The 20284-nt window shown below is 36.0% G+C and overlaps 1 protein-coding gene across 1 annotated transcript in view; it reads left to right on the forward strand.

Annotated features, from left to right (window-relative positions):
• The window catches only part of TBC1D5 (TBC1 domain family member 5), a 482939-nt gene that overhangs the window by 338642 nt on the left and 124013 nt on the right, over window positions 1-20284 (forward strand). The window contains exon 15 of the mRNA XM_028518682.2: window positions 17895-18037. Coding sequence (XP_028374483.1) covers window positions 17895-18037 — 143 coding nt within the window. The remainder of the gene's footprint in view (window positions 1-17894; window positions 18038-20284) is intronic.

The raw sequence follows: 20284 nt of genomic DNA on the forward strand, positions 1-20284 counted from the left end.
TGTTATAAAGGACCTAAGCAAGGTGTCTCCAGTAATTAATCTACTATAATTCTGATTTAGGCTAGCCTCTGGCTCTGCAGGAGAGGTGCCCTTCAGTGGCAGGGGGTGGTGTGCAGAGGAGTTTCGATCCCTCCAGGTACCAGGCAAACCTGCAGAGTCATGAAGCATCTCATTGGTAGCTGCCGCCAACTCTCTTTTCCTCTTTTATCAGTGTGTTCCACTAAAATTTCTCGATTACAATTGCTATTTCCTCATCCCTTAACTTGAACTTAATGTTGTTAGAGACATCATCAGAAAAATGAAGCCTTATCAGAATGAATGGAATAGCCACTTGAAATCTCTGGGAAATAAATAATGCAGGCACACTGGAGAAGACCAGAATTGGAAATACCACCAACGTGGCAGTGAATTTGCCATTTCCCACCCTCCAGTGTCCCCACCTGGATGGAACGCAGCTCTGTCTTGTTTTCATTTTCGTTTTTATTATTAGTTGTTTCAGTGTTTCCCTTTATTGGTGTTTTGAACATCAGGACAAATTTTTTTCTGGATTCTGTGATGTCACTTTTCATGTGTGTATGTGTTTCTTGAGATTACTTAATCTTCCCCAGATTTCTTCCTTACACATTATACTCTTCATGCTCTAGAAAATGAGTACAACCACAAAGGTCTGATGCATTCCACCACTTTTTTTTGCTTTTTTTACTTTAATTCTAACATAATTTTCAAAAATTATTTATTTAATTGCTGACTTTATGGGTTTTTTATTTTTTAATATTCAAAGTCTTTGTGACTTAATTTGCCTGTATCTTTTATTTTTAAGCAAAATAAAAGTTTTGGCAAACTTTTGACAAACACATACATTTGTACTGGAGTCAATACTCAGAAGTAATCCTTCAATTCAAAACTTTCTCTTACACTACAAAGTCATCCCTTCCCTTCCTCACAACCACTGACCTGTTCATTCTGTCTCTATAGTTTTGCCTTTCCCAGAATATCATATGCAGTATATAGCTGTTCAAGTCTGGTTTTTTTTCACTTAGTGTAAAACATTTAAGATTCATCCACATCGTTGCCTGTATCAGTAGTTACCATATTTCGCTGTGTGCACCGTGCTCCTGTGTATAATGCACACCCATGTTTTGGGCCCAAACTTTCTGGAAAAGAATCTTTCATTTTAATTTTTTAATGCAAATTTTTAATTTATATTTAGATACTTGTTTTTTTGTATTATAAAGGAATTTTACCATTAATTTTTTAACATATTATGGTACAAGAAATTTTATGTAATAGTAATTACAAAACACAAAAACAGACACAAGATATTTCAGGTACTACCCATTTATAATGCGCATCCTTATTTTCCCCTCAAAAACTTGGGCAAAAAAGTGCGCTTTATACATGGCAAAATACGATAATTGCTTTGTACTGCTGAGTAGTTGTCCAGTATTTGGATGTACCACAGTTTGTTTATCCCTATGCCATTTGAAGGACATTTGGGTTTTTCCAATTCGAGGGTATTATGAATAAAACTACTATAACTATTCATGTGCAGCTGGCTATATGAACATAGTTTTTATTTCTCTTGAATAAATACGAAGGAAATGGACACTGGTTTGTGTTGGTAAGTATATGTTTAACTTTATGAGAGACTGCCAAGTGGTTTTCAAACTGTTTTCCAGAATGGCTATATTTTATTTTGCATTCCCACCAGTAGTTTATGCAGATTTCAATTGTTTTTGTATCCTTGTCGCCACTTAGTTTTGTCATTTTTTAAAAAGCCATTCTAGTGGGTATGGAGTGGTATCTCACTGTGGATGTAATTTCCATTTCCCTAATAATTAATCATATTGAGCATCATTTCATATGTTTGTTATGCATATCACTTCTTTGGGAAACTGTCTATTTATATCTCTTGCGCATATTTGAAAATTGAGGTATTTGTTTATTATGATTGAGTTGTGAGAGTTACTAGTATATTCAAGAAAAAAACCCTTTTTCACATACATATTTTATAAATATTTTCTCCCAGTGTATTGCTTGTGGTTTCATTTTCTTAATAGTGTCTTTCAAAGAGGCATTTAAAATTTTAATGAAGTCCAATTTATCAGTTTTTTTAGAGTTTTCTCTTTCCTAAAACATCTTTGCACATAATTCAATGTCACAAAATTTCCTCCTACTTATTTTTAAGACATTTTACAGTTATTACCTTTATCTTTGTTATCCACTTTAAGTTAATTTTTGTATATGAAATATAAGTCTAAGGCTCATTTTTTTGTAGTGGATGCACAAGTATTCCAACATCATTTGTGAAAAGACCATCCTTTCAGGATTGAATTTTGACATCTTTAGTAAAAATCAATTGACCAAATATATGTAGGTCTATTTTAATTTATTTATATTTTAATTCTCACCTGAGGATATGCTTTTAGAGAGAGAGGAAGGGAGAAAGAGAGAGAAACACATCAATGTGAGAAGGAAATTTCAATTGATTGCCTCCCCTACATACCTCAGTGAGGATTGAACCCACAACTGAGGTGTGTGTTCTGACCAGGGATGGAACCCACAACCTTTTGGTGTACGAGGCAAAGCTCCAACCAACTGAGCCACTGGGCCAGGGCTGTGTAGGTCTATTTTTAAACTCTCTGTTCTGCTCCATTGATGTAAATATGTTTTACCAATACTATGTTGTCTTGATTCCATTACCATTATAGTAATTCTGTAAATCATGTAGTGTGAGTCCTCCAACTTTGTTTTTCTTTTAAAAATTCTTTTGGCTCTTCTTAATCCTTTTCTTTTTCATTCATATTTTAGAGCCCATTGTAATGACACCAGAAATCTTGCTGGGATTTTGATTAGGATTGCATTACATCTATAAAATCAATTTTAGGAAAGTAGACATTTTATTATTGGCTCTTCTAGCCAATAAACATGGTACATCTTTGCATTTATTTAGGTCTTTGTTGATTTCTGTTGTATTTTGGGGTAGTTTTTAGCATATAAGTATTACACTTCCTACATTCATTCCTAAATATTTTGTGGGTTTTTCTGGTGCTACTGTCAAGATGTTGATTCTTTTCATTTCATTTTCTAGTTTTTCATTCCTAACATGTAAAGACAATAATTGATTTTGGTATATTGACCTTGCATCATCTGTTCTTTCTAAAGTCACTTGTTACTTTAAGTAGCTTTTTTATAGATTGGGATTACATAGAAAATTATGTCATCTGCACTTACTGATCATTTTATTCCTTTCCAATCTGTATATGACTAGGTATGATTTACTAGTATCTTGTAAAGAGTTTTTGAGCTTATGTTCATGAGGCTGTTGGTCTGCAGTTTTCTTGCAGTGTCTTGGTTTGGCGTTCAGTCTCGGTTTTGCTTGCCTCCAGTGTTCCTGATTTTATATTTTCAGGAAGAGTTTGTGTAAAACTGCTCTTCTTTTCTGACATGTGTAGTTGTAGGTCAGATTTTTCGGTTTCTTTATGCAATTTGTATATTTTTAATGAAATAATATATATTTTGAATGTCATGTTGTTGAATTTCAGAACTTTAATTTCCTTTTATGGGGATGTTGAGTTTATTTTTGGCAGTCATTAAATTACATTTGGATCATCTTGATCTTTTTGATGCTTGTTTTTAGACTTTAAAAATGGTGGTTCTGATTTACCCTCTACCCAAGGGCCAATGTCTTCCTGGTCTGTCTAGTCAGAATGTGAATACTTCCCAGCCTCGTAAAACCTTTTTGCACTTTTAATGCTTTCCAGTAGTAGTTCCTTCTCTTATAGTTTTTCTTTGCTGGGTCAGCTAGAAAGTTTACCCCCACGCACGCACACTTAGTATTCAGCACTAAACTCAAGGCAGCCTCTGTGTACTTCTGGAGGTCGTTTTCTCTACAGCTTCCTCCTTTAAAAGTAAAATGCCCTGCAGCCTTCCCTCGGCCTCCCACCTCTGTTGTCTGAACCCAGCAAGACCAATGCATTGTGTGATGGGTCCCCCTTTCCAGCTCTGTGCTCTCCAAGTGCTGCTTCCAGGCAGAAAACCAGGTATCAGAAAATTTCCCTTGTTCCCCCTTATGTCAGGGATCTCAGTGCTGTACTGACTGTTTCTAATGTCTGCGTGTTTCATATATTTTATCCAGTTTTATGTCTAGTTATTCCATCATGGACCAAAAGGCAGATATATTTTTAAAAAATAAAATAAAGTGCCCTGGCTGGCGTAGCTCAGTGGATTGAGCGCGGGCTGGGAACCAAAGTGTCCCAGGTTCGATTCCCAGCCAGGGTACATGACTGGGTTGCAGGCCATAACTCCCAGCAACCGCACATTGATGTTTCTCTCTCTCTCTCTCTCTCCCTCTCTCTCTCTCTCTCTCTCTCTCTCTCTCTCTCTCCCCCTCCCTTCCCTCTCTAAAAATAAATAAATAAAATCTTTAAAAAAAAATAAAAATAAAAATAAAATAAAATAAAGTAAAACCAATCCTAGTTTAAGGAAATCACCCCAATAACAAAGGAAAATGAAGGAGATGGAAAATAAAATAATTTGCATAATGTTCATATCAAGTGAATTTAAAGCAAATAGCATTGAATGAGATAAATGAGAACATTTTATAATGAAAAAGTTTACAGTTCACAATGAAGAGCATTCTTTAATCATTGTACATACCCCTCCCCCTCAAAAAAGAAAACAATTTATAATGTAAGAGCTGCAGGAAATATAAGAAGGAGTACACAGAAATGCAATCATAGTAAATGACTTGTACCTCTCTCCTCATTGATGGTAAATCAGGCCTACTCACTATAAAGCAGGGATGTAGGAAACCTATTTACATTGAATAAGTAAGATCTAAGTGATACATATCAAATTCCTGTACTATAAACAGAAAATGAATGTATCCATAGAATATTCATTTTTAAAGTAGACCCAGAGAAAAACTTTAGTAATTTCATGTAGTAGAAATGGCACAGGCTGTATATTTGGGCAAAAATACTTGAAATTAATAACAAAAATAGACAACTCCATTGAAAATATTAAAATTCTCTTTACTCTTGCACCAAAAGGAAATAAAACTAAAATGGCCTAATTTCTAAAAATAATAATTAAAATATATTGATCTTGACTAAAACAATGAAAATACTCTTAAAAGTTCTTAGCCTGATACTTTTATATTGCTAAACAGAAGAGAATAAAATATATAATTAAACATTCATCTTAAGTAATAAGGAATATAACAGCAAAATAAATCTAAAGACAACAAAGGGATGGAATTAAGACTAAAACTGGTTATGAATTAATAAAAACATTACAAAACTAATACACATAAGAACTGTTTCTTTTGGGTAAAAACATAAACATTTTTACATTATTTAAAGTTTAACTTAGTAACAGAAAAATATAAAATATGCATGCATAAATTAAAAATAAATTACAAAAGTTACACATTTCTCAAGGTACAAATTTCCAGTTTTAAAATGAGTAAGTCATGGGCCCCGGCTGGTGTGCCTCAGTAGATTGAGTGCCAGCGTGCGAACCAAAGGGTCACCAGTTCAACTCCCAGTCAGGGCTCATGCCTGGTTTGTGGGCCAGGTCCCCAGTAGAGGGTGCACAAGAGGCAACCACACATTGATGTTTCTCTCCCTCTCTTTCTCCCTCCCTTCCCCTCTCTCTAAAAATAAAATCTTTTAAAAATTATTTTTAAAAATGAATAAGTTATGGGAATGCAGTGTATAGCATAGTGATCATAAGTAATAATATTGTATTGAAAATCTGAAAATAAGCTAGGAGAATAGATCTTGAAAACCTCAGCACAAGAAGAAAAGTTTTGTAACAATGTATGGTGATGGATATTAACTAGACTTATTGTGGTGATTATTTTGCACTATATACAAGTATTGAATCATTCCATTTTACATCTGAAACTAATAAATATCATGTCAGTTGTACTTCCAAAATAAATAAATACAGTTTAATCACAAAAAAAAATAATTTTTAAAGAATATTTAAAATATATTTTTTAAAAATATTAAAAAATACACATTCTTGTATAGCCAGTAATGTTCTGGAACAAAAAGGGTCATTAGCCCTGCCTACTTTTTAAATGTGTTATGAATATACCATAATCTGTCAGTTTGGAATAAGCACACAATTAGGCAGATGCATTGGTAAAATAAAACAGAGAATCTGAAATAGACTCAATACATATAGGAATTAAATATATGATAAAAGTAGAATTTCAATCCCTTAGGAAAATGGTGCATCATTCAATAATACAGTTTCGAGAACTGTATTGTACCAAAACAAATACCAGATGGATCAGTGATATTAACAAAACTAGATGAAAATTATTTTTCTATTATTAGGTGGAGAATTCAAAAACCCATAAACCGTGAAAAAAGTATTTGGTAAATTTGACATTACAACAAAATTTTGCCTGGAAAAAGAGACCTCCCTGTACCCTGAGAGAGATGGGAAAAGAGGGATCACTAGAACTTCCTTGGTCCTTGATAACTTTTGGGCACAAGATTGTATTCTCTTATATCCTCTTAAAGTGGTGTTTCTCCAACTGGAGTTTACACTCCAGTTTGTCCAAACACAGAGTGCTGGGCCCTGACTAGAATTTCTGGTTTAGTAGTCATTGGGTGGGTGAGGTCCAATAACGTGCAGTTTGAACACATTCCCAGGTAATGCTGATGCTACTGGTCCCGGAAGCACACTCTGAAAACCACTGTTTTAACTGCGTTCCCAAACCTCCCTTATTTATCCTGAGACCACTCAGTACCACTCTTTGCAATCAAAGTCCTAAATCGAACTAAAGTGTTAAGGTAACCTGAACTAAGCAGTTAGCTTCTTCCCAATATACATTTAGATGCACAAAGACCTCTACAGAGACAATCAGTTATCTGCGTACATGCACAAAATCAGGTGCATACATGCATAAAAATGCCTTTATGTTACGAAAGAACGTTGGCCACCCTTAGCAAGGTGGATTTGGAGGGAGAGGATCTGGGGTAGGAAGGGAAGCTATTGCTCATTGTGTGTTCTGTTAGACTACAAAATAATTTTTTTGCCACTTGCAAAAAAAATTACAAAACAATAACCCCACATAGTTTTATTTTAATCCACAGGAAATAAAAGAATTGAGGAGGTGAGAAAGATGGTGAGCTAGGAGGCATTAGTCAGAGAGCAACGTCTCAGACTTTCAAATCCAGGATGTGTAGCTCCTCAGCACCAGCAGCCAGCCACAGTAACTGCTAGCTGATGTGGAAAGTAAATGAGTGTTGTTGATGAAAATAAATTTCAGATATTTTATGTGATGTTTTTGTGCTTCATATTTGAGTTGGTTTATGAGCAGATTAATTTATGAACATATTATATACCACGATGCCCTCAGTAAGCTAAACTTCACTGAGTTTCTGTTCTCTCTCTTAGCCCGATGTACAATTCTAGACCTCATAAGTCTTTCTAAAATCAGCTGACCAAAAGTGGCAATTAATTTTTCTTTGTAAGTTCTTAGTTCTTTATAGTTCCCTTAATGAGTTTCCTTGAAAGGAAGCTCTCTAAATCTTGTAGGGTCCTGTAGCCGTAATTACCGCTGAATTGTAACTGGGGTACTCATGAAACAGCAGATCACGATTCATCAAAATAAGTTCTTCAGAAATCTCCATTTCTTCTACTCGAAAACTCAGTTATCACACAGATGACAGCAACAGTAGTTATTGTGCATTCCGAGTCTTATGTCTCGGTCATTAATGTGGAGAGGTAATTTTTAATATAAATCTGAATTAGGTGTGCTTTAGGAATTAAAGAGGAGAATTCAAGAGGAGTATAAAAGAGCAGAAGGGGCACGGAGCGAGGAGTTAAATTCTCGTGGTATAAATCTGTAGTCTGCTTCGGAGTGGGGTTTGCTCAGGCGATGCCATGAGCCTCTGCTGAGACACCTGTAACGTGCAGCTGCCTGCCCTGCCTGTTTGGATCCCTGGTGCTACATTCTGGGGGGTGAGGAGAGAAGTCACCCATCTCTGAAACATGCCTCAGGAGATTCCAACCCATGTATTCCACAGACCACTTGAAGAAATACTGCTTTTACAGAGTTATTTTCAGATTATATATCTGATAATACCTTTAGAAATCAAAAAAAGGCATATAAAGTCATGGAATTTGCCACTATCACAAATCGTGTACCTTTATTTTAAAACATTGAGTGGCAATCTTCTTTGCATAAGAAACCACATTTTCCTTGCTTAATGTATATTTGTCCTTATTTTAAAAAATTTACACATACACACACGCGCGCACGCGCTCACAGTTGATTATAAAGTGACTTGGGCACTGAGCCTCAGCTAGGGAGCTAGGAGCAAAATGGAGCAGCCAGCCCACCTTTCACCCTCTTTTGTTTCCATTTCGCTTCCACTACTTCGGGGAAGGGAATTTGTGACGGTGGAGTTGGACTTCTGAAGTTCTCACCAGACCCATGTACCCAGTGAATGACTGGTGGGGTTGGCTACCCTTTGCCCTCGCTGGCTCCTACAGGGCTTTCTTTTTTCCTGTGTGTCTGTGTGCCCCCTCGTAAGTCATCTGGGCCCCATGCAGGTATATTCAGTTCCTCACTTACCTGCATTCATGGATAGCACCTAGGAGACATACAGGGTGGGGCAAAGGTGCGCTTATAGTTGTGAGTATGCACCACAGTTTATTCTTGTATTTTTAGTTTTCAATTATTGTATTGTTTTCCATACAGACACTGTAAACCAACTTCTGGCCCATCCTGTATAATTCCAAATGGTAGCTAGTCCAAAAACAATTAATACTTGCCTTTGAAATTGTATTTAGTAATATTTTAAATTGTTTTTACCTTCCTAATTCTATTTCGCTAATGTTGCCACTAGTTTGCATTCCCTGAACAAGCCCTTTGTGACTGGGGACTTAATGTGGAGGGGCACAGAAAGATGCAGCGACTGTGGGAACCCAGGTTGATGGAACTTTCATTGAGTTCGAATTTTACTTTGAATGATAATTTCCGTGTTAACGATTGGAAGTGGTCGGCACATGGCTCGGTCTAGGGCCCAGCACAGTACCTGCTGCACAGTTGGAATTCAAAGTGGCCCAGCTTCCCCAGACTTTGGGAGGCCTTCTCTCCCTCCCCCGTGTCTGTGTTTCTTCTTTTTATTGGATCATTTTGTACAGTAGTGTTTTCCTGGAAAAAAAATAAAACACATGCAGAAGTTAATAGAGACAGACTATTAAGAGGTGCTTGAGGGTGTGTGCTCTGTGTCCCGGTCATTAGGTGTTTAGTGGCCATTGGTCCAATGACCACACGTGTTGAATAAGCTCATTTGAGGACCCACCCCCAGGACTAAGCTGAGGAGACGTGGAGGGAAACCAGAATGTCCTGTGTAGTGATTCTCACACTGCGGTTTACAGGTCAGCAACATCAGCGACTCCAGGGAACCAGTTCAAAGTGCGGATTAATAGGCCCCATCTAAGGATCAGATCAGAAAACTTTGTGAATGGGTTCTTGTATTCTGTGTTTTTAATAAGCCCTCTAGGCAAGTTTGAGACCACTACTTTAAGTAGAAGTGTTATCCAATCATTTAAGCATTTTCTCTCCTGGAAGCAACATATTACATGAAGGCACAGTGGGTTTTAGGAGCCCTGACAGCTGCCACCAAAATGGGCAGGAAATAGGGACCTGTCACCTACTCCAGTACTTCTCAAATTTAATATACATACAGATCACCCAGAGGGCTTGCTAAAATGAAGATTCTGATCCAGTGGGACTGTGCTGGGGGCCTGGGAGTGTGCATTTCTAACAAGCTCCCAGGCGGTGCTGCTGGCCCTTGGATCACACTTGGAGTCGTCAGGTTCCAGGAGACTACAGGCCCCAGCCGAGGAGTGTCTGAGCAGGGGCAAGTTCAGGATATGAAGGGGATGGTCCAAGAGGGCAGAGGAGGCCTCGATCAGTTCCTACACAGGTGTGATCACTACGTGTGTCCAGGGATCCCTGCAGAGATGAGAGGGGCCCAGGGAAATGTCTGATGAGCAGCCAGGAATCCTGGGAGAGATCAAGGATGTAGGCTCAGGATCAAGAAGACTTCCTGGCTAAGAAGAACTGACCCAGGGAGGAGGATTCATGTTAATGTAATAAACATTTGTTCACCCCTTACTCAGTACCAAGTAACCCCACAGAGCTTGTGATCTGCTGGAGAAGGGGAAAAAACAAACTCAGTAACTAACCCTTAGCTGGGATTTGTTCAAGTGCCTTTATCTCTGGAAAAGGTAATTGGGGAGCAGTCACAATAATAGATATGGGACCTCCAAACACTAGGCCTGAGTGAAATGCTTGTCCTGACCTCTGAGTAGCCAGGAAGAGTCAGGGTGTCTTGTGCGATGGGGGAAAAGAGAGGAAAGAAAGGGCCAGTGAAAAACCCATCCCAGCGAGTGTTTACAACTCTAAGTCAGTGGTAAGAGGTCAAGGGGAATCAAACTGTACTGCTACCTTTTAGGAATAGATTCAACCCGACTCTTAATATGACCAGCCTACATATTTATGGTCTTAACCTCCATCCTAAATCACATGGATTCCGGTATTTCTCAGCTTAGTGTTATACTTCATGTCAGCTCTCCCAACAATGTCTATAAATGCATTGGGAGATTTATGCAGAGGAAGTTGAAAAGTGTTATTCATTAACATTAGGATCCCATTGGTATTTGAATTTTGTTTTGTTTTTTAATGAGTTTCAGATTAGGGAGGATAGGAGCAATTATTTTTAGCAATTCTCTGTATGCTTTTAGAAAACTTATTTGATCATAATTCCCTTTCCTGAAGGTAAAATGACAGAACAAAGCCTATTTACAGACTTTCTAGAAGTAAAAATTTTCTGTGGTATGAATAAAAACTAGTATTCTCAGAACCTAAAATTAATTTTTTTCCAACATGACCACCAACTGCACATTAATTTTTCATGTTCTTATTCATAGTCAGCAGTGACTTCTGAGTAATTTTTTCAAGGAGGTACTAGTAGCTCACTTGTAGTGGAGCCCAAGTGTTAGTGCCGAGAGATTGCCTCTTAGGAACGTCTACCCTCATTGTCCTCTCAAGTTGGGGCTAAGACTACAACTGTCCCCTGGTTGAAATGTACAATGGGATTCTCAAAGAGAACACATCCTATTCATACACTCAATCTATATTGAAGTATTAACCACCTTTCACTAGCTTTGTTTGAATTTGTTGGTAAATCGCACATCCTGATATTCCTCAGTCCTTGAAGTATACTTCTAAATCAAAATAGCAAGTATAACTCTAAAAGAGGTCATGTGAGTGCATGTGAACATGTTCAGTCATTTTTACAGCCTCAAAATATATGACTGTTGCCCTGGCCAGTGTGGCTCAGTTGGTCGTAGTGTCATCCTGTAAACCTAAAGGTCAAGGGTTCAATTTCTGGTCAGGGCACATGTCTCAGTTGGCTGTTCAGTCCCCAGTCAGGGCGTGTGCTAAAGGCAGCCAGTCGATGTTTCTCTCATGTCGATGTTTCTCTCCCTCTCTCTCCCTCCCTTCTTCTCTCTCTAAGGTCAACAAGCATGTCCTCCCATAAGGATTAAAAAACAAAAACCCATGTGACCATCATCTGTGCTCAACATTCTCACGAGCATCTTAACATACCTGTGGAAAAATAATAGATACACAAGGCCTTGCTTTCCATTCAGCCTATTTTTGCAAAGGGCAAAAATAGTTGCTCTATAGTTGTTCTGATCTTTAAAAAACAAATAAACAAACAAAAAAAACAATAGCTTCAAACACATTCCAGAGAGAATAAATTAGTAGGAATGGGTGGTAATTATTAGGAACTTATTTTTGGAATAAGAAAACTTCCTTAATAAAGAGCTATGTACTGCCCTCTGAGAGGAATATAGAATTTTCCCCAAAGTCAAAAAATACACTTTTTATAGTTTATGTACATATCCTGTGGGGATCAAATTAGGTTTAATGTGTGTTTCCAGAAAACCAAATTCAAGCTCAGTTGAACCCATGGATTACAAGAAGAACATAGAGAGCAAATTTGAGTCCTTTAAAGATAAAAATTAATGCAAAGTTTCAGTTCCTTCTATTTTTTTAAGATTTTATTTATTTATTTTTAGAGAGGGAAGGGGGAGAGAGAGAGAGAGAGAGAGAGAGAGAGAGAGACATCAATGTGCGGTTGCTGGGGGTTATGGCCTGCAACCCAGTCATGTACCCTGGCTGGGGATCAAACCTGGGACACTTTGGTTCCCAGCCCGCGCTCAATCAGTTCCTTCTATTTTTAAAGCAGAGTTTGATGGACTTGAAACCCTTCAAGTCTTTCCGTAATGCATGCAGATCCCAAATATTTTTAAGAGGACTGAACTGAAATAGTTGGCTACGTTTTAAAAAATTAGTAAACAGGCTAAACATCTTCCTATAATGTATTTTACAGAGCCATTAGAAGAATAATAAATTTGAAATTAGAAAAAATGTTTTATTTTAGCTTTCATCTTTTGTAGCTTTGCTCTCCAAGAAGTTAGAATTAAAGATAAAAATGTCTTGTTACCCTAATTATCATAACTGCAGTATTTGGTTCTAATTTTAAGGTTGTTTTCAGAGTTGATATAAAGGAAAGTCTAGGGTAAACTAATTTTTAAAAAACTGAGTACAAAGGAAATCAAAATAAAAGGAGCTAAACTGAGTCAAGAAGACAGCAATCACAGAGGCAAAAATTTAGATTTGCCTTTGGTTTTCTCTGGTTTCTAATACAAAATTTGGATTCTGTGTGTAGTCCCTACCAGGCATGGATTATTTTGAAATTGTTAACTTTTAAAAGTTAACGTAGACTGGTATAGCCACTGTAGAAAACAGTATGGAGCTTCCTCAAAAAATTAAAAATGAAACTGCCTTTTGACTAAACAATCCCACTTCTGGGAATATATCCTAAGAAACCCGAAACATTCATTTGAAAAAATTTATGCCCCCTGTGTTCATTGCAGTGTTATTTACAACAGCCAAGACCTGGAAACAGCCCAAGTGCCTATCAGTGGATGAGTGAATAAAACAGCAGCGGTACATTTACACGATATAATACTACTGAGCCATAAAAAAGAAGGAAATGTTACCTTTTGCAACAGCATGGATGGACCTGGAGATTATTACGCTAAGTGAGATGAGCCAGGCAGAAAAAGACAAATACTGTATAATTTCACTTGTATGTGGAATCTAGCGAACAAAGGAAACTGACCAGCAAAACAGAAACAGAGGCATGGGTACATGGAACAGGCTGACAGCTGTCGGAGGGGAGGGGGTCTAGGGAGCTGGATGAAAGAAAGGCAAAGGGTGGATAAATGCAGATGGAAAAGAGACTTCACTTGGGGCGACTGGTTCACGATGCAGTGTGCAGATGATGTTTTGTCGAGTTGTACACTTGAAACCTGTATGGTTTTGTGAACCGATGTCACCCCAATAAATTCAATTAAGAAAGTATAAATGAACAGAAAGCAAAAGAAAAAGTTAGTATCATTAAGCAAAAACCCAACATTGTTCTTTTGTGGTCCAGTGTACTTACCCAGTGTTACCATTTCATGAACACAGATCACGTAAGATGCCCTTAAAATGCTTGTTAAATTAAATTAAATATACGTTTACTACTTTACTTGTTTGTCCCAAGGTGACGATCTCAATATCTCGCTAAAGGGTCATTAGAGGAAAAGAAAAAGGAAATAAAGATAGAGGAAAAAGGAAAGGAAGATACAATACATACTTATTTTCTGCAGGTCTCACTACAGCCACATTGGATTAAGATTATATTTATTTAAACCTCAGTTAAAATGGTCATTTTTATAAATTGATTGATAAAAAATGGATTTCTCATGGTGTTTCCATGGGTCATTCACCAAGCAGTAATACCACTAGGAGTTTCTGATCCCCTGGGGATAGTGGCTTAATTACACAGAAATTTAAAATTGAGAATAGTGGTGTAAGTGCACAGATAGAAATTCTCCTGTCTTTGAGTGGCTTATAATTAAATTTAATACCTCAGATGGTCCTTTTTGTTTGTGGTGATTTTAATTACTATGTAGATCTGGTAAATTATGAATTATTTGCTACATGTGTGTATCTGTGGAGTCATTTTGAGTTATTGTATTATCACAAATGATAAGATGTATATGTTAACAAGCATTACAATTTGCAGGTGTAACGTACATAAAGCAAGACTAATAGTATCAAGCAATTAAACGGAAGCAATCTTTATGGGGAAAAGAAAGGTTTAATTCTACCCTTAAGTGACTTAAACTCTCACTAAATATTTTTAAATGCAATAAAAGCATGTTAATTTTAGGAGTGACTTCCTTATAAGACCTCATTTAGAGTAAGTTTTCCTTTCTAAGAATAGAAAAGCTTGCTGAAATAATTTCTATTGATAACTCATTCCATAAAGAACTGAAGTTTTCCTTTTAAGCTCAATGAAGAAAGCCCAAAATAGCACAGGAAATTTTGTATGTGGTGAATATATGTATGAACTAAATCCGACTGGGAGAAAAATGATTAAATTATTGATAGGGTCATTGTTGGTCCCAAAGCATTCTGTTAGTTATATGATACTTCTTAAATATTTTGAGAATTTCTCCTTAATTTGCCTATAACTGAATATAAAATAGAGGAAACCATATTTTGCTTTAATTCAATATACTTGTATGTACAATTTACAGTCTTATATAAAAGAAACATGCTAAGCATCTAATAATAATTTTTTTCATATGTGTTTCTGTATTTTTTTCCACTTACTGAATTATTTTTATGCATCCACTAACAAGATCAATGCCTGTATTTCCAATTTAGCTATACCTTTGCCTCTCAGTAGCATGACAGCTGGCTTCACCGTGAATTTAACAAGACCTTGGTAAATACATAGAGCACTTAGCAAAATGTACAGAGCTCTTCACAAAGAACATTTTGGATCTTTCTCTCTCCACGCCCCCCCCACTCAACACACACACACACACACACACACACAATTTGGTCCTCACCCTGGAATTATTTAGCAGTGTACTTGGCAAGGTGAAACTTCTAAAATAAAGCAATGGGAAACATTTATAAAAGCACATCATAGACTACACATTAAAGATATGAGTACTGAAGACTTCCATTCTGTGTAGTTCTGAGGACATGTTTTATTCCATGTAGATTGTAGACATTTTCAGTTCCCCTCCTGACAGCGCTGCGGTAGAGATTGCTCTGTGTGTGCATCTGCGGGGTCATTTCTGAAGCTAAGCTAACACAACCCAAAATCAGCAAGCAGGTTGCAAGAGGAGAAGTTGGAGCAATAACTGGGCATTTTGTTATAAAAATAATAGGAATATAAGTTCTTAAATAGGCTATTTGGGGGGGCTGATTGTTTTGCTTTGTTTTTGTTTGTGTTTCTGCTTGATCTTGATGCACTGGGTGTGATGAAACCAAAGATGCGATTGTCCGTAAGAAACTGAGAAATTTGAGCTCTGAGGAACGGGGAAAAATATAGTAATGTATTTTCATCTATCTGTGGTACGTTTTAACTTCGTATCTTTTTTTGCTAAATGGTATCTATGACAGCATGATGTCAACTGGTTTCAATAGGAGATAGCAGGGAAAACACAAAAAATTTCCCCTTCAAATAAGAAAGCTAAGCGAAAGCAATGCCTTTCAAGAAACGGCAGCGGTAGTTACTAAATGGGTTTATTCAAACAAGGAAAGCATTATAATATTCTTCAAGAACGAAAGCGACAAGTTCAGGGCACTGCACTGTTTTATAGGTGCGATGCTTAAATTTTGTACTTACATCTATATCTGAACCAGGTGGAATCAGTTAAGTGTCAGAGTTTTTAATTTTGAAACAGCCAACATTTGCCTCTTCATTAACCAATATAATTCTTTTCCTGATTTACTTAAAGATACTTATTTAAGACATTTAAAGTGTACATCATAATGATTCGATGCATGTGCACCTTGAAAGAAAGGACTCCTCCCCGTTAGGCAATGAAGACATCTGTCACCTCACATATTCATTTATATATTTTTGGTGAGAACATTTAAGTTTTACTCTCAGCAAATTTGAGCTATACAAGACAGTGTTATTAACTATAGTCCCCCTGTTATACATTAGATCCTCATCAGTTTATTAAACTGATGAATTTTTCTTCCAGTCGTCTTGGTTGAAAAACTGTGAAGAATCACTTTCTAAATGTTTAGTCATTTAATAATGCAGACATGGTTATCAGTGTGAAGATCCTTTAAATAGGTTCCCCAAATGCTTTAACCAGCTATTTTTTGCTTTGTCCATTCCCCTGGGTCCCCTGATACCTTTTGCAAGACCAGCTAATTCTTTATAATTAAGAGGAGCACCTATTTAATTTAGAAATATTTTTATACTTCTTAAACAGTAAATATTAGCATTTGTAATTTGAAGGAATTAGAAGTGTGTAGAGAATAATGTTTTCCTCGTAAGCTGCATAAATACAGGCACATTAGGGGAAAAGGTGTATTTTATTTCTCATATTAGCTGTGGAGTAAAAATTGAAAAGTAGATAAAAATTGTGAACAGCCTGTAACATTTTTTTAAAAGATAAATGTTACTTAGGCATTAAATTTTTTTCCTGAAAAACTGAGTAACACATTTTAAGATATAGTTGAAAAAGTGATTTTTCTGTTACCTAAATTTTCTGTTAATTAATTTGATAATATGAATAAAAGAACTTATGTGATCATATGGTTCCTAATAAACCAATACGTGTATGTGATTATACCCTATGTTATCACAGCTATGATTCCTCCTTAAATGTAATAATTGCTAAAGAAAGTATTTGAAATTTTTGGCCTCACTTTAGCCCTACACATGGTTATATTTGGTTTCAAATTTTATAAAATAGTAACATCTATTAATTGATTTTAAACAGTTTCCTCTATTCTGTACTGTTCGGTGGTACTAGAAATTTGGAGTTTTTCATTCTTTGCTATGCACCAGAATCACATAGAATTTGAGATGAAGTTTCTAGAGAAAGGCGGTGTAAGGAAATTACAGCCATGTTATATAAAATGAGAAGTTAATGGATAAAAAAATATGAAAGTGAATTATTTTAATTTTCTTATAAGAATTAGATATAAATAGCTTAGTTGTCAGTTACTGAAAGTCTGAAATGTTATTGTTTATGATATATAATTATATACAGACCTTGTTCAGTATTCTTACTAGCTGCTTATACATACATATCCATTTTCCTGGCCACAGCAGTGACTGCTTTGAAAAACATGGCTAGAAAGACAGCCTCACTGACAAGGCGTACCTGTTCTAAAGTTCAGAATTAAGTATCACTTTATGCTTCATTTGAAATAACTGTCTGTGCTTGACTGAAAAAAATAGATACCTACTTTTTTCCTCCACATTTAATTTTAAAATGAATATTTTAAAAATAGGAATGAAATTTTCTGTGTGGCAATAGCAATTTGTCATATAACCATTTGCAAAAGTCTAGTTTAAACAAAAATCAGCAGTAAGCATGAAATTTTGGAAAATTATGATTTTTAACTCAGTCTTACTTACAACACTATACATCTATTTTTCTCTTTGCCTTTTTGATGTGATTTGTATTAAATATGAAGGATTTCTACCATTTTCAAGTATTGTACTTTTGTTTTATTCAAGTAGGAATAAAGTCTAATGACTGCGGCCTAGTTATAAAATTATAAAATTCATTTGAAAGCTTAAAACTTGGGTTTTACTTTATTGTATTCTTGATGTATAATACTTGCTCAATGTGACCAGTTAAAAAATATAATTTTTTTCACAGTTAGAGGAGAAAATGATTCCTCTTTATATTATTCTCAAATGTACTATTCCCTAAATTTTGGTTTGGTTTCTCTCCAGACGATGGATACGGCTGCTGTTTGGGCGAGAGTTCCCCCTGCAGGATCTCCTGGTGGTCTGGGACGCCTTGTTTGCAGATGGCCTCAGCCTGAGTTTAGTCGATTATATCTTCATAGCCATGTTGCTGTACATCCGAGATGCTTGTAAGTATTAATGGCCTTGCCTACATTCAAGTAGGTGATCCTGATTTTTAAAAATATGTTCTGTCTTTTAAATATACTTTTTCTTTTATTCTCAATTACCATACCTACATTCTATAGTAGGCAATATATTCAAGTTTAAAAGGTACATACTAAATATTTTTTTGTTAGTTAACTATGCACATATTGGGAGATGTGAGTGATTTTATCCTGAGAGAATTGGAATATTCTTCAGAACCATTTTTCTGAAGACTTTACTCTGCTTTAATCTCCTCATTACACACATTTGTGAAATGTACATTTAAAAAGCTAGTATTTCAGATATGTATAGAGCTCCACCTTCTGACAGGTAGGTAATATTCAAGGATATTTATCGAGAGATTGGAGCTGTTTTCTTACAGTATCAACAACTTGCCAGTAAAAAATAAATATTACATTTTTAAATATTTTAACTCCGCAGTTATATTTTAGCCAACTGTATTTCTCAATGGAGTGCCAAGTGGGAGCTGCATTGCGTCTGCCCCGCTCTCCCGCGGGTGGGGAACCAGTGCCTGAGCCCTTCCAGCGGTCAGAGTCCTCGGCTTGAGGAAGACTCCAGAGCGTGGCTTAAATTTCAAAATACCTCAACTTGTTTTTCTTCTCAGAAAAATAATCACAGTTCACAAAACAAGATTTGTAAGCCAAAATATAAATAGGAAATATTGCATAAAGTGATGATGAAGTAGGAAATAAAAATCTATCATAAGTGCAGGACTTTATAAGGAGAATATAAACTGTTTCAAGTCATTCATAATCTTGACTGTTAAATTGCTCTGTGGTTCTCTTTTATTTATTCATCGTACACCATTTGTGCCAGATGCTCTTGTATGCCTCTGGTAACACTAATAATTCTTTAAAATTTTAGATTATACTTTTTTAATTTCCCCAAAATGACTTGAGTGAATAAATGACAGGAGTACCACATTTCATCCAAAAAAAAATTTTTTTCTGTGCCTTGAAGGTCAAATACTTTGGGCTTTGACAGACAAAGTGAAAATGTCCTTTTTTCTGAGTCAGAGCTAATCATATAAAGACATGGAAATCATAAGAGGAAACAGCTGGAAAGCAGAGAAGGATGTTTGGAGAGATTTGATGAATACTAGATTTTAGGATATTCAGTACTAGTCTCCCATTTTAAAGTTGCCTGGCTTTTTTAATATAAGCAGTAAAAAAAAAGGAATGAGAAACTTCTTTGCTTAGATAACACAGGATGGGACAAAACTAGGTTTACAGTTGTTCGTTTGGAAAATAATACAATAATTAATAAATAATAATACAAGAGTAAACTCTGTGTTTCGTGTATTCACAACTTAAACCTACTTTCACCCCACCCTGTATTTGCACAAAATTTTTCACAGTAAAGAGCTATTAAAGTGTATTCTGATTTTCTATAGTCTTAAACAAGTATTTGCTCTTTTCTTAACTTTGATGTGTCACAAATACATTTTTAATTTAATTATCCTGTTTCCTATGCTAAGATCTACTTTTTTAAAATTAATTTCATGGAACAGGTAAATTTTTGGCAGCTGAAACTCTTACACGTTTTTTAAATCTTTCCACCAGTAATGTTAAAAAACTAATGGGCACATGTGGAAAAATGCTAGAATAATGAAGTTGTTTATTCATTTCAGTATTTAGTCCAACTTATTTTTATTTGCTTGGTTAAATCCATAGCAGTGCATAAAAGCTTCTAAAATAGAGTGACTACTTATTGCATATTTAAGGGCACTGCCCCTGTCCCCAAGAAGCTTATCAACTTGTAGGAAAGACTAATGTAATTAATTTCAAACTAAGACACCCAGTGTTGGGGTTGAGGTATGAACAGGCACCTAGAAGTACAAAGGAGAGGCACTGAGCTCCCCTCTGGACCAGTTGTAAGAGATTAGAGAAAATGGTATAGATGCCCGTAAGAAGGAACAGCATGAACAGAGGGGTTTGTGTATGTGTAGGTTTCTACAAGCTATTTAGCAATTGGTTTCTACAAGCAAAGGGAAAGAGAGACTAACAGGTTATGAGACTGAAGAAGTAAACAGGAATGGGATCGTGATAGAAGTCTTTATTCTGTAAGTGATAGTGAGCTAATGAAAGGTTCAAATTAAAAGTGTGGTCAGTTTTCGATTACTCTGGCAGCAGTGTGGAAAATAGACTTGAAAGAGAAATGGCTAGAGAAGAAAAATCAGATAAAAGGTTATGACAGTAGTCCAGAGGGAC

This window comes from Phyllostomus discolor, chromosome 7, assembly GCF_004126475.2.
Source record: "Phyllostomus discolor isolate MPI-MPIP mPhyDis1 chromosome 7, mPhyDis1.pri.v3, whole genome shotgun sequence".
NCBI lineage: Eukaryota > Metazoa > Chordata > Mammalia > Chiroptera > Phyllostomidae > Phyllostomus > Phyllostomus discolor.